The sequence below is a fragment of the Aythya fuligula genome, chromosome 12, assembly GCF_009819795.1.
Source record: "Aythya fuligula isolate bAytFul2 chromosome 12, bAytFul2.pri, whole genome shotgun sequence".
NCBI lineage: Eukaryota > Metazoa > Chordata > Aves > Anseriformes > Anatidae > Aythya > Aythya fuligula.
The window spans coordinates 10,673,862-10,688,284 of NC_045570.1; the positions used below are offsets into that span (position 1 = coordinate 10,673,862).

At 40.5% G+C, this 14,423-nt stretch overlaps 1 protein-coding gene across 1 annotated transcript in view; it reads right to left on the reverse strand.

The window, feature by feature from the left end:
* Positions 1-6,811: 6,811 nt before the first annotated feature.
* SLC7A10 (solute carrier family 7 member 10) overlaps positions 6,812-14,423 on the reverse strand; it is a 42,827-nt gene continuing 35,215 nt past the window's right edge. Inside the window, exons 7-12 of the mRNA XM_032195787.1 lie at positions 13,357-13,480; positions 13,158-13,261; positions 11,946-12,042; positions 8,651-8,800; positions 8,137-8,314; positions 6,812-7,081 (exon numbers count right to left, since the gene is read on the reverse strand). Coding sequence (XP_032051678.1) covers positions 6,954-7,081; positions 8,137-8,314; positions 8,651-8,800; positions 11,946-12,042; positions 13,158-13,261; positions 13,357-13,480 — 781 coding nt within the window. The 3' untranslated portion in view covers positions 6,812-6,953. The remainder of the gene's footprint in view (positions 7,082-8,136; positions 8,315-8,650; positions 8,801-11,945; positions 12,043-13,157; positions 13,262-13,356; positions 13,481-14,423) is intronic.

The following is a 14,423-nucleotide window of genomic DNA, read 5'->3' on the forward strand; positions in this document are numbered from 1 at the left end:
GATTGTTTGCATCAAAGGCTAGAGATTTTAGTATCTTTTTTTTTTTTTTTTTAATTTAAAATATATAGAGCTGTATTTGTAAAGTAGGAAGCTTAATTTTAACGGGGAGGAAGATTATATTTCAAGGTTGTGATGATATGAAGGACCTTCAAAATAAGTATATATTTAATTGTGTTACAGAAATGTATTTCTATAATAAAATCATTTTGATCATACTATGCCTTAAATTATCACCACTGTAAGGCTCTTAAAATTGAAATACATTGAAATCTTAGAGCTGAAATATATGCTTCAAAATACTGCTATATTCTGGGAACAACCCTGAACAGCTACAACTGTATTTTATTTTAAGATGTGTAACTTAACATAATTTCTTAACTATATTGTGGATATTTTGCATACTGATCCATTTGGTAACTCAGTGGAAATTTCAGTGAGAAGGTTTTATTTTTAGAAACTTACAAAAATCCAGGTTAATGATAATTTTATGCTTGAAGTGTATAGAAATGTTCACAGCCGTCACTATTGAAACTTACAGCCTTGCTTAAATGAGACGTACAAGCCTGGTGCTTTTGTGAGCACCTAACTTTTGTATTCTGCAATACAGTATTCTCTCCTGGCTTCCCCAGCTCATTCCTTGGAGTCAAGAGCCACAGATTTGCTGTTAATTTTGCAGAAGAAACCTGCACACGTGTGCTGTGAGCACAAACAAGTGCATCACAGTGTCCTGAAATGAAGGAAACCACAAAGTCTGCCTTTTCTCCAGCGCTTGTAAGCATTAAGCAGAGAACTGACCATCATCAAAGATCATCCAGTTTCTGTTTCATGTAAGCTGCCTCCTTATGTTCAGAATTTACTTAAAAGAAAAAAAAAAATGTGGAAAACTGCTACTATGCCAGAAATGTAAACAGGAAAATCTCATTGTTCCATTTCTTTGCTCAGTGGAAAATATCATCACACTTTAATGACTATACAACCTAATCAACTAATACATTTATTTTTCTTTTCTAAATGTTAAGAATGCTTTTCTGCGTTTTTTAAAGATTTTCATTGAAGGGAAACAAAATATTTAAGATTTTATTTTAAAACAAAAAACCTACAAAACTCCCCTATCCAAATTCCCTCAAGAAAACTTCCTAAAAAAAAACATTCTATTTAGACAGGAATACCTAAGCCTTTCCTTGATCTAAGAAGAACAAAAGCTCACAGGCAGCATCAAAGGAAAATATGCTCTCTGACATTAAAACCCAGGGTGTATTTCTGTCTGAAATTTTGGCACCAGCTTGTGTATGACTCTGTGACATCCCCTAAATGTACTTGTTTTTTTCTGTTCTCTGCTTTTTTGTTTTGTTGTTGTATACATTCACTGAAATATGACATTTTACTGTAATGTATGTACAGGTGTATGGTTCAGGTATGGCATCATGGTTACCAGTGTTTGCTGGCTCCTGGACAATGATACTATCTGAGTAAGATGCTGGGCATCATCATACTTTGCTCTTGCTTTTGATCTCTTAATTTTTAATAAAACTCCATGCGTCCAGATACTGTGGGTTTCTGACTGTCACTTGAGGGTGCTTAAACTGTAAACACTACCAAAGACTTGTATGTTGAGTAGGTTATGAACCTTCAGTGTGAGATCTAAAGATCTTTTTTTTTTTTTTTTTTTTTTTCTTTTCTTGGCTGTGTACTTTTTGCTGGTAGTTGAAGCTGTGGACCTGCATTGCTTTTTCTAGCTAGTACGTGTGAAACCTTACCACTAGCAATTCCCTGTTGTATACAACTGTCTTTAAAAGACACATATACACATGCCCCAAGTAACAAAACATAGCCCTGAAGCATACAACTGGTTAGGTGTTATTACAGGGGTTAAAATAACAAAAAACCCCAAACCACTCCTAAAATGTAGCACTTCATTTCCTACAGCTGGGGGCTGTGCTTGTTTTGCTGATGCTTCCTCCTCACCAGCTTTTGCTTACATCTTTGGAGGGAACCACTGGTTATATCCTGCTGCTTTTTTTGGTAGAAGGTTTGGGACTGAGTTCTTTTGTGTTGTTAGAAATTTACAGGCTTAGAAATCTTTACCTGTGTGGGAGGGAATTGGACAGACTTCATGGTCCTTCAGATATATCCATAATCAAAAGGCATGGGAGGACACAGCTTGATTTGGAGGGACAGTACCACCTCACCTGGTAGGAAGTGTTTGCTTCGCTTCATCACGAAGTGCTGATTCAGCCGCAATGATAGCGGCACAAGCACTAATACAAACCTAATAACTGAGGTAAGCAAGGCTGAAATGAATATAGCCCATAAAATGGAAATAAAGTAATAAATGACACCCATGCACTTGCAGCAGTGTTTGTTGACAGCCTGTGTAGCACAACAGATGTGTCTTCTGACAAACCAAGGAGTTAACTTGAAAAGCCTTAAGGGATTTATGTATTTTTTTAATCTGACTTTTGAGAGAGTGCACTGCTTTTGCTTATTTAAGATTTTTGGTCTTCACAGGAAGCAGCTTTAATCCTCCCAAGCAGGAGGTAGGATTTAGAAGCAAACTCTCCATCTGTGACCTGAACCTTGCAGGTAGCAAGCATAATCTTATGTCTCTTGTTAGCCTGTTAACATAGCAAATTGTTAAATAAGCCGTCCTTCTCTTTTCAGATGCTGTCTCTTGTGTTCTTGGCTCCAGTGATTAAATGGTCATGAGGGCTGGTGTGAGTGGTGGAAGTTTACTTCCACCCCCCCCCCCCCCCCTTTATTCTATGTTTCCTGCCTTGTTATGCCTTCCAAGTTTCCCTCCCTTCTATTACTATCTCTTACCACAGGACTTTAAGACTTTTCTTTTTGGTCTCTAATACAAACAACATCCCTTGGCTACTTTCTGATCCTTTTCCTTGTATTCTCCTTTTTCATTTGTCCAAGAGCAGAAGGTTCTCATATGGTTGAAGCTAGAGTACTGGTGTGAAACACTGAGGAATGAAAAGTGTAAAAAACAAACTAACAACAAGGCTTTGCTTTTATTAGCAGGAGACTGCTCCATGCTGGTAACTGCTCCCAAGCAAGGTGACCCCAGTCAGGATTCTGAAGATTAAGGAAAAAAACTCCAAGCAAGGTTTACCCTGATTTTTTTTTTGTAATGAAGTTTTCATTTATGACGTATAGTTCAGTATTTCTAAAACTCCTCAGCAGCTCAATAATTGCCAGCTTCTTGTCATGTAGTGGTTGGTGCAAATGAGTCAGAAACCAAATGTGTTTTATTTTCAAAGTTTCAAGAATTCACAAATAAGGGAGACAAAAATGAGAATTACCTTGTTGAAGACATCTGAAAATTGCTTGGGACAGCATGTGATTGAGCTTGGCTGGTAAAATCTTGTTTGCCTATCTTTTGATGCATTTTAGTAAAGATACTTCCAACTAATATGCTTGCACATATAATGTTAAATACACAATGACTCATTAATCCTTTCTGAGTTGGGTGAAAGCTTTGAACTGATAAGTCTCTTACCTTGACCCTGCTGAGGTCAAGGTGGTCTGCTTTATGTACTAATACGGATTGAAAACAACCAATTCTTGCACCAAGTTTAAGAAAAGACTTCAGAGTGGCTAGGTCAGCAGAGGTTGTGCTGGGCAGCCTTGGCTCATTACCCTTGTGTTTTCTCATCTGTGCCCACACAGCTCCTATTGCCTATTGAATGCAGTCTTATCTGGGAGAGGGACTGTCTTCCTGTTGTTTAGTAGTGTGTAGCACAATGATGACATGGTCTGTGATAATCATACGGTGATAATGTGGATAAGAACAAGCCAATACAACTTCTACTGACTTCAGTCCAAAGCTAATTTCAGGTAGTGCTTCTTAAAGTATTTGCCTTATGTCTGTTTCCCCTTTGAGGTTCTCTGAATGATGTATTATTGCCAGCACTAGAAGAATAAACAGCTCCGAGTATTTTTCTGCATTATAGCCTCTACTATTTTATATGTATATATACAGATACATAAATATAATAGTTTATAATATAGTTTTGTATAGCAATACATTGATTTTAAAGCTTTGTTTAAACTCATTTTAACACCACTGTTCATACCAGTTTAATTCAGTTAAAGTAGCAGTGGTCTGTTTTGTATGAAGATAGCTGTAAAATTGTATGACTTCGTTTCAGAGAATGACCTGGACTGAGAGAAAGTGCACATATTGCAGCTGAGGTAGAGTTATGCATTGTTCTGTTTGCTTTAGGAGTTTCTCCTTCAGAGCAGAAAAGCTAATGCACAGGTTATCGTGATTTACCTGTCAGTAAAAGTAAGGTTGAAATGCTGCAGAAAACAAAAATCAGCAAGAGTTGTAATTGCTACAGCAAATATATTAAAATTACAAGTATCTCAAAAAACAGAATCTTCCTTTTGGAAGGGACTTGCTTTTCTGCATCAAGTAGCACGATATTCTTGACGTGCTTGTAGTGTCAGCTGTCTTGGGATTTTTCTTTTGTTCAGCGGGCTTTAAAATAATAGCAGTTATGTCTCCTTCAGGCCTTTTGCTTCATCTTTTGGAAAAATCATACTCACACAGTTGCGCACGCCTCTAAATTTCATTCAGCATATGAATTTGTCTTACTAGTTCTCTACATTGATTTCTGTGGTTAGAAATTGTATGCTCTATGAAGTGGCTTTTGCAAAGCCTTTAAAAAATATGCATGATGTTGGGAGCACAGATGAAGCTGTTTCTAAAAATGAAATAAGACATCTTGGAACAGCATTTGGGGATGGGTATGTAATTCAAAGATGAGTTCTACTAAACCATCCTGTTCTAAATTCAGCCTTCCATTTTCAGGCCAAATGTTGATTGTTTTAAAGCATTAAAATACAATCAGGGAAAACTTGAGCCAGAACTAGTTAACACCTATGAGGCAATTGGTCCTTTAATTTTCGTTGATTTCCTTAAACAAAACTCAAAGAATGCCTGGGTAGCGGTTACAGAATATTATTGTTATTACCTTTCTCATTTACTGTACAGACTTGTCTCAAGAACTGCAAAGTTTCTGTGATGGCTGACTTCCATGGCTTAATTGTTTAAACAAACAAAAATAAAACCACACCAAAATTTGGCAATTCTGAAAACAATTACTGTTAAAGGTGCTGTACTATGTTTAATTTGCCCACTAGATAATAAAGTTAAAGCAGATATTAATCCGTTAGAAATTGTCACAGTGGATTTTGAACTACGGAAAATAAGACTTAGTCACAAGGGCCTCAGACAACAGGCTGTTTGCATGCTATTTAGCCAGTGTAAATGTGGTAGGTATACACTGAATGGTAAAGAAAAAAAAGCTAAAAATATGATTTTTATTAGCAGACTTCATATACTCTTACTGTTATTTAAGATGTGATATCACTTTGTGTGTGTGTAAATGTACACACAAAACCACACTTCTCTTTAGCTCAATACGTATTTTAATCTCTTATAATTAATTGCCTTATACAGAAGAGGAGTATAAACTGAGTTTCTTTCTAGTGTCTACCATCCAAAAGTTTGGAGAGAGATGGATAGATATTTAAAAACAAAAATACTAAATAATGAATTATAGTGGAAAGACACTTTCCTTGAACTCGCCCAATATTTTGAGTCTATTCTTATATCTTTGTATAGCATATGGTATTTGGCAAACTGGGGGATTAATGAACCCCTAATTTTTCCATAGAAAAAAGGCTTGTGACACACAGAAAGATAGTTTTAAAATTAATACTTTTAAAATTAAATTCTTATGGCTGTTACCAAGGCTACTGAATACGATACTATTTATTTTCAAAAGTTGCAAAAGAACAGTAGCTATTCAGAATGTTGCTTAGAGCTATTCTTGCATTATTCATTTTCAAAAGATTCTTTGGTGTGAAAGGGGCCATATTGCTACAGCAGCAAATCTCTATAAATTAATTAAATACATGAACTACATTTTTTTAAAAAGTGTTTGGCACAAATAAAATATGCAAAACACCTTCTAAAGAGCATCTGATGTGAGAATGATTTAGGCTCATTCTTTCACTGAGCACAGTTAAAATGGAGAGTTTGTCTCCAAATCAATGTGGAGCATCACCCGCCTGGTTCGTAACAAAGAACGCCAGGCTTTGTTCCTGGGTCTCCCTCAAGCTCCCACTGCTGTGCAAACCCCTGCACGTCTCCTTCCCCCTGGGGCTGGACACTGAGTTCTTCCTCAGGCCTGGGATACAAGACACCTCTTTGCAAAATGCTTCAAAAATGTAGATATTTGAGATTTTATCACTACTGCATTTTTTTTTTTTTTCCCTCTGTGTCACCAAATGTAGTCTGGACTCAATCTGACTGTTGATTTTGTACAATTTACTCCCAATGTCCACTCAGGCTAGCTCCTGTCCAACGTGATTTCCTTGCCCCTTCCAGCCCTGGTCACATGGATGCTCCAATGACCTGTTCTTTTGCTCTTTCAGGTATATATATGCAAGTGTGATCTTTAGACTGTAACTTCAAGACCTCAGACGTCATGCTCTGTGGAGATTCACCTGACTCAGGGGCAGCAACAGGATTTTTATGTTGGCATATTGTCCCAGCGTCTCTTCCTCTTGATTTTTCCATTTTGATTTTGCAACAGGAAACTGACCTGCTTCTGAAATGCCCAAATCTGTCTGTGATAGACCCTTATGTCTGCTAAAATAAGTATTTCAGAGCTGTAGCTGTGCTGCATTCCCCTGCTGAGCAAGCGTGCTACCAGAAATAAAAACAACTGGTGTCTTATTTTATATTTTATTTTATTTTTTTCCTTTTTTTCATTTTTTTTCCTCAGGGAAAAACTAAAAGATACAGATGCCATAAAGGGTGTAGCTCACTATTGGATCTCTAAAAACATTTTTTTTTTTTTAATTCCAGAAAAAACTTTTTGCAAAAATCGGCATGTAAACAAGAAGCCCCTTCAGCCCCAGAGGCCGCTCCATTATTTCCTCAGGGAGGTCTCACTGGCCGGCACCTGGGAGCGGGCAGCGGGCACCTCATCCTCTTCGGGCACCCCATCCTGGGGGTAGACCACAAAACACAGCTTCTGTCCCCAGCATGTCACCGACTCTGCAGAGAGCAAGTGTGCAGCGGTTAGCGCGGCAGCTCGAGCGCTCCTCAACCTTGCTGTGGCGCCTGAGGGGTGTAATGCCTGACGTGGCGGCCATTTTCCTGGCTGAGGCCTTTGACCCTGCTGCACTGCCCCCCAGCCCTCCAACAGCTTTTATCTCTAGCGAAGTGACAAAGAAGTGTTCGCAAAGCACAGGTGGGTTAAAATTGGGCTGTTTTAGAAACGACTCTTTGATGTGAGGGGTCCTTCACTCTGCCCAGAGGCTTGTGGAGCCAGCGCGTGAGGCAGGGGAGCTGGGCCGGGCCTGGCGCTGCGCTGTCCCTGAGGAGCCTGAGGAGAGCCCGGCTGCAGGGAGCATCTCACCTGAGGTGAGGGCTCCTTTTCCCTTCTCTCCTCATGGGAAGTTTTTTTCTCAGAGCAAAGCAGTTTCAAGCCAAGCACAGCTAAATCCCAAATGACTTGTGCAGTTTTATGCGAGTGATAAAGTAAGGCCTTCCTATCTTTTGAGCATGAAATAATTCATCATGCTGTACAGGCACTGTGTAGTGCTGGTGGGAGGAAAGCAGATTGAGGGACAGACAGGGCTTTTTATCATTCTTTTTGTGATAGTTCAGTTGGGCTTTACATGCTTAAAGTGATATTCTTGTGAATCTGCTTTGTGGCTGAGGCCGCAGTGAACAAGCTGGGTGGATGGGGGGATGCCCAGGGACACAAAAGGAGGCACATATGCTGAGGAGTGAGGAAAGCAGTTGCCCACGTGAGCGTGCTGCACAGCCACAAAAATACAACCGCTTCCTCATGTCCGGGGAGTCACCCACACCATGTCTGACTGCCCGACAGCTTGTCATTACTTCTGATTTAAAACCAATTTCCATCTGCAAGCAGCACATGGCCTGCTTTGTAGAGGAGTCTAAGGGCTGTGCATGACTGGCAGTGGTGGTTGGGCTTGCTGGAGCACTTGGCACTGGCTGCGTGGAGGCTGTGAAGAGCACTGCAGACCCCACTGTGAGTGTTGGCCACAAGGAGTGCACCAAGTCATTGCGGTGTTGCTTACCTGTTAACCTATTTACACACTTTGGTTTGTTTCTCCAGTAGACTCCAAGAAAAAACACTGGCACTCCAGTTAAAATGATAATGAGTCCGACTCCACAGACAACTGGCTCAGAGTATATGCTGAAGATCAGTAGAAATGCCCAAAATGCCAGGTAAGTGACAGGGATGAGGAGGTTCACCTGTGGGGAGAGAATAGAGCAGAGCATGACTGTGCAGAGTGACAGTGGTGGCTGGCTGGCAGTGGGGGCCAAGGCATCTGGAGTCCCCTGGGTTTCATCCCCCTTCCTTCTGCCACTGCCATCCTCTCTGCCCATCCCATCAAGTTTAGTTCTGGAAGCCTTTGTATCCTATTTTTATACTAATGGCACTGTGTGGCATGATTTGGGACCCTGAAATGTTACCATTACATCACCAAAAGAACTGATCTTCAAAGCTGGGGGACAGAGGGTTTGATTTGCCTGTCCTGCCCTTTGCATTGCTACTGCAGCCAAGGGATTTAGCTTTAACATTTTTACCTTGATAGGTCTGAAGATTTTGGGTTTCTTCCAGCGTAACACAATCAGGCCTATAATTGTCACTCCATAGCAGAGGTAGTTAATAAATGACACATAGTTGATTAGTGTGTATGTGTCTCCAACAAGCATGATGATAAGAGTGGCCAAACACTGTAGAGAGAAAGATAGTCTTATATGACTCATAACTAATAAGGTAGCTTAAGAGCAACAAAGGCAAGCAAAAAAAAAAAAAAAAAAAAAAAAAAAAAAAAGCAGTTAAACTCCTGTGTTTACAGTCCTGCTGTGTTGCCAGAACAGGACATTTCTGTACCTGCTTTCAATGACTGCACTCCACCAATTTTCATTTTAAAAGCTATTGGACCCTAAAATAGGGACTTCTGGCAAAGGTCAGGTTGTCTATTATGAGGAAAAAAAGGATTTCTGGTAGACTAATATTTTGTTGTCAGTACACGACTTTGTTGCAAGTGCCCTGTATGTTATAAAGAATAAAAGCTTTGCCCTTTCTCCCTGCTGTCCCGTGGCTCATGCTGCAGATGACCACCATCATTAATCTCCTGCACATTACTCGTGTTAGGAAACTGGCAGATGGATGATGGAAATTTCCATGCAGACTCTTGCTTGTTTGTACTTTATTTCTGAATAACTCTGTAAAGTTAGGAGAGCTGACTCAGGGTTCACAGGGTTGCTCCTCAGATCCTGTCCCCCCGGCCCAGTCGTACCACATGGTATGAAGACCCCTCATGCCATGGACCCATCCTGTAAATGTTGTCTGCTGGTGGCCAAAACCTAAGGGAAACTGAGTGTCCAAATCCCTCCAGAGAGCTTTCAGGACTTGGTTCTGTGTCACTGCAGGCTCTCTTTTTGCTTATGTCCTTTTTTCTTAATTGGCTGTTTTAATAGCAAAGGCCTCTAGGGAAGGACGATTTGTGTACCACTGGCACCAGTAATTACGCACCACCATAATCAAATGACCCGTTGGTCTCTCCATTCCCCTGTTAAAAGCCTTGCAGGCTATGCAGGGGTGGAGGGGATTTCAACATCCTGAGCAGTCTCACCACAAAATTCATTTAAAATAGGGCAGTGTTGTACACTGGTGTCACATGACATGCTTCCTGCTTCCCTCTGAAAGGTGGACAGTGTCAGACATACATCTGACCCTTTCCTGCCCCTAGCAGATTTTGCATTGAAGACACTTAGGGCGATGAGGTTTCTTGCGTAGGTGACATGAATGTGTCAGAGCTGCTTGCTGCGTGGGCGTAATTCCTGAGAGGTACTGGGCTGCAGAGGAGTGTGCTGTTTCCTCCCCTGATTACCATGCCTGACGACAGCCTCGCGCAGCAGGCGTGAGAGCCTGTCACTCTCTGCTGTCTTGCAAAAAAAAAAAAAAAAAAAAAAAAAAAGTCAGTTTATTTTGCATTTAGCTTGGACTGTTCATTTTTGAAAGAATTAGTAATAATACAGGTCTCACTGGTGATGCTAAAAAGGCCTTTATGTACAAAGAAACCTTTCTCCGTGCAAAAAGCTGCTAGATGTTATGCACTGCAAAAGAAAAGAGAACCTAATGTATTAATTAGATTTGCCTGAAGTCTGACCTAATTTGCTATTGTAGCTGCCTACACTATATTATTTTTATATTTATTTGTTAAGAAATTAATATTTCATAGCAGCATTTGATATACCCTGTGCTGCATTAAAGTACCCTCCAATGATGAATTGATATGCAGTGTTAGTTCTGTAATTTGCACTGTAATTTAAGGGAAATGTTTGGAGCAGACTGGGAGGCTGGCATACGCCTGATTTATCAGCCCTGCTCTGTGCAGGCAGCCTGCTCGTGTTGTGGCTATTTCCCAGTGAAACAGCCTCTGAAACTCAGCACGTTATTTGAGCTGATGTATTTCTAAGGGCAAAGAAGTTTTGCTTCATCGGCATCAGCCAAGTTCAGCTGCCTGGCATGAGTCCAGGATGGAGCCAGTGCTTTCTGTTTGCTTGAGACAGGACAGATGGGCTATATGGTTTACCCCAAAACCCTGTACAGGCAATGCACGAGATGTTTGTTGTCAAGCACTAAGCCCCAGGAATGCCATAAAGCCTCAACTACACAGGTATTTTGTCATAAAAGTGGTATATGTGCAGAAGGCTTATCTGATAAAATTATGTCAGTGTATTGTGCCAGAATTGCTGTTAGAGCCAGGAGAGTCACGTGAATGTGTGCCTTCTTAGTGCATCTTGCGTCAAATCCTCATTGTTTTGAAATCAGTGGCAAATCTGCAGTTGACTTTGATGCCACTGAGATTTCAAGCAGATGCCCTTGGGAGAATACCCTTGCTTGGGCTATGAAGTCAGGGAGTGCAGTATCAGGGGTTATTCTTCCTCTTTAGTGTCGTCTTTGCCACAGTAAAAAACACCACATATTCTAACTTAGCTCTTTGTAAAAGTGTATAAAGATCTTTGTTTCAAGTAACAACTTCCATAAGTCATTAGCATCATGGAAATTTTCAATGTCTAAGCAAAATAGAGAGATCTTCCTTCAGGGAAACAGCAACCCAACAAGCCCAAAGCTTCCCAACATTCTGACTGGTGTTTTCTACTCTTTGTGGATTGCCCTCTTGCATGCCTGATGTATTCATTCAGCAGATACTTTATTCAGTGCTGCTGTAATGCCTGACTGTACTTGCTTGTTTTTACAGAAAATAAATATTCCAGGTCCTCAGAGCACTGCGGTCTCATCGCTCTCAATACATTTTGCTCATTGTGTGTAACATTTGGAGCACTTTGTCCTCTCCCTGGGACCTGCCATGTCTATGGCTTTGGCAACAGGATCTAAACCAGTCCTGCCAGAGTGGAGTTAGCAGTGAGCACGGGGATTTCCTCTGTGTTAAATGTTTGCAAAAAGCAGGCAAAATTGGAATTTGGAGGGGGGGGGGAAAGCTAATATTTTCTTAAATGAGGTATCTCCATTTCCAGACAAAGACACAGTCTGTCACCCTTGTGGGTAGGAGAAGTGATAATGGGCTTAAATTGCAGCTCAAGTTAGATGTTATGGAATCACTCCAAACTGCAAGGGTAGTTGTGAGTGACATTATTTAGGAGGCTGAAGGCTGCTTCCCCCTGGAGCTGTCAGAGCTCCTCAGGCAGCACCCACCAGAAGTCCTCCTGGACAGCTTGTTTTTCCTCAGGAATATAAATGACCTCTCCAGGATTTTTCTAGCTCTCCTTTCCATGATTCAATATTTCTAAGAGCTTGCCCCGGTCCAAGCAGGTTACAGGACGACAGGGCAGGGGCGGCAAAACTTACACAGACGAGCAGGGCGGGGATGGGCGTGCAGTGCTTCACGTGGATCATGGCAAGCAAACTTGGTAAATGGCCTTCTCGGGCACCAGAGAAACATAACCTGAAAATGAGAATAGGAACACTAATCCACTGCATGTACAACAGCTTTTTCAGTATCTAGCTGTACAGGGTCTCTAATCTCAACTGCCCTCATGGGTCTTGGAGTGGAAGGAACCTGCTCTCATTTGATGCTGGTTTGAGGCTGGGGAGACCACAGCTTGTTTCTTACTTTCACAGGAGACTCATGCATAACCTGGCGTAAGTTGTTTAAACTAGACCATTTGTTATATGAGACCTTTAGTGGCTAAATGTCATCTGTGAAACCAATTGGTCTGAGATGCCTAATTACCTCTGAGGATGACGACTGAAATCTGTTCAGTCCCTGTCTGCCAGTGGCATTGCCTCTTTATCCAGGGTAGGGTGAATACAGTGCAAATTGTGAGGTGAGCAGCCATATGTCTCTAAGGCACAAAAAATCTCTCAGATAGTGTTTCTAGTGTCAGAAGAGTTTTGGATACGGTTTCATGTGCCTTAAGATTTCACTTTTAAATGCTTAACCTGTTACATATGTACTCAGATTTGTACCTTATTATGCTTGTGTAAGTGCTAAGATAAATAACTTTCCTGAGGTACTTAAGAGTTGGATTGTTTCCTCAAATTTTGTCTATAACTTTAAAATTGAGTTCAGACAGGTCAATTAATACAAATAGACTTTACAGATTCTGGTCCTGCTATCAGCAGTGTACATGCAAAGCATCTTGCCTGGAAGGAGTTTCTTCATCACGAGAATGACATGTCTGTAACTGGGAACAGAACCAGGCCTGAAAACTCCTTTTTCAGCTAAGCATAATTTAGCTTGTAGCTACTAGAGCTTTATTGATGTAAAATTACTTTGTTTCCGTACTGAAGCTGTGTTTGGCACTTACTGTGAGTTGTTCCACATCTGCAGACACTTTTAGTAGCTCATAAGGATTATTTTGCAAGAGATTCTGTGATTCAATATTACATTTGCTGATTGAAACAGAGCAATTCATAACTGAATGTATCCAACATGCCCAACAATGATCTCATGTGCTATAACATCCAAAATGTCTAGCTAGCATTTCTTTAGCAAATTAAATTAAAACAGCCCCTCCCCAAATCAGATAATGTTCATAAAATTGTACTCCATCTAACCTTGATGAGGTAAAAAGGTATCCATTTATTCCTCCAAATGTAGATAGGGCCACTGAGACTGGCATAACCCAGGAAAAATAGCCCAGTAACTTTTCACCAAATGTCTAAAGCAACAGAAGGCAGAGAAACTGAAATACACTGCAAAGCACAGAACTGAAATCAAAGTGTATTTTAGACATCCAGGGAATGGTTTACTTACTACCGCCACAGCGTTGGAAGACAAGAGCTCTTGGGGTGACATGGCAGTGAAATATGCAATGTTGGTGAACGTGTACACAAATGTCACCAATGGGATGGATATGAATATGGCACGAGGTAGGTTCCTAATAAAAGAATTAGGAAGGTAGATAAGAATTGAGTCATACACAGTGAGACCACAACAGCCTTGTACAGCCTGGGGTGTTCGTCCAGCCGCATGTTTTTTTTTCTGCTGTTTCTCAGGCTGTGACTGAAAGAGCACCGCCTCTATTTCCTGTTCTACCCATCGTGATTTTAAGAAGGTTGAAACTCTATGAAGCTTTGTCATGCTTCATGTGCTAAAAAATGCCCCATACTTCCATAGGGCTATTTGGATTAAGGCAGCATGTTACAAAATAAAATGCCTTGGTTTGCTTTAGCTTCATCTACTCTGGAACTGAATTGGATCCTGTCATTCAGGTAGCTACCTTGGCCCATCCCATCCCATAAAGCTTATTTGGTCATACAATGCCATGGTAACCTACCAGAGTGAAGATTTGCTAAATTGCTAATCCACAGACCTCTTTAGAGGTGTACAGCTAAATAGTTCTGCATCTAATGCAATAATACATTTTTTCTTCTGTCCATCAGATTTGGAAAAAAAAGGCGTTTTTCAATGCTTTAACCTTTGTGATTTTGATTGGATTTAGTAAAAATTGGAAGATATTTTTGGTTACTGAACAACCTTTTATATTTTATTTTCCCCCCAGAGGCTGCAAAAATAATAATAATAATAAAAAACCTCCATCCACTCCCTTTTTATTTCTCAACTGAGACCATATTTGCCTTATTTAAAACATAACTTTTCATTGTTCAGCTTTGAAATTGTGGTGGCCCATTAAAATGCTGGTATTTTAATGAGGGAACACATTACTGATCTTTCTTTATTCCTGCCAAGATCTCTGGGTGTGCACTTTAACACTCAGTTGTGTGAAGACATGTGCAGGGCTGCTTGTGAGATTGCAGCTTTAATTCATTTTCATCCAGGCTGTGTGAGAGCTTAAACTTCTCCTAGTTTAATTGCTGTGT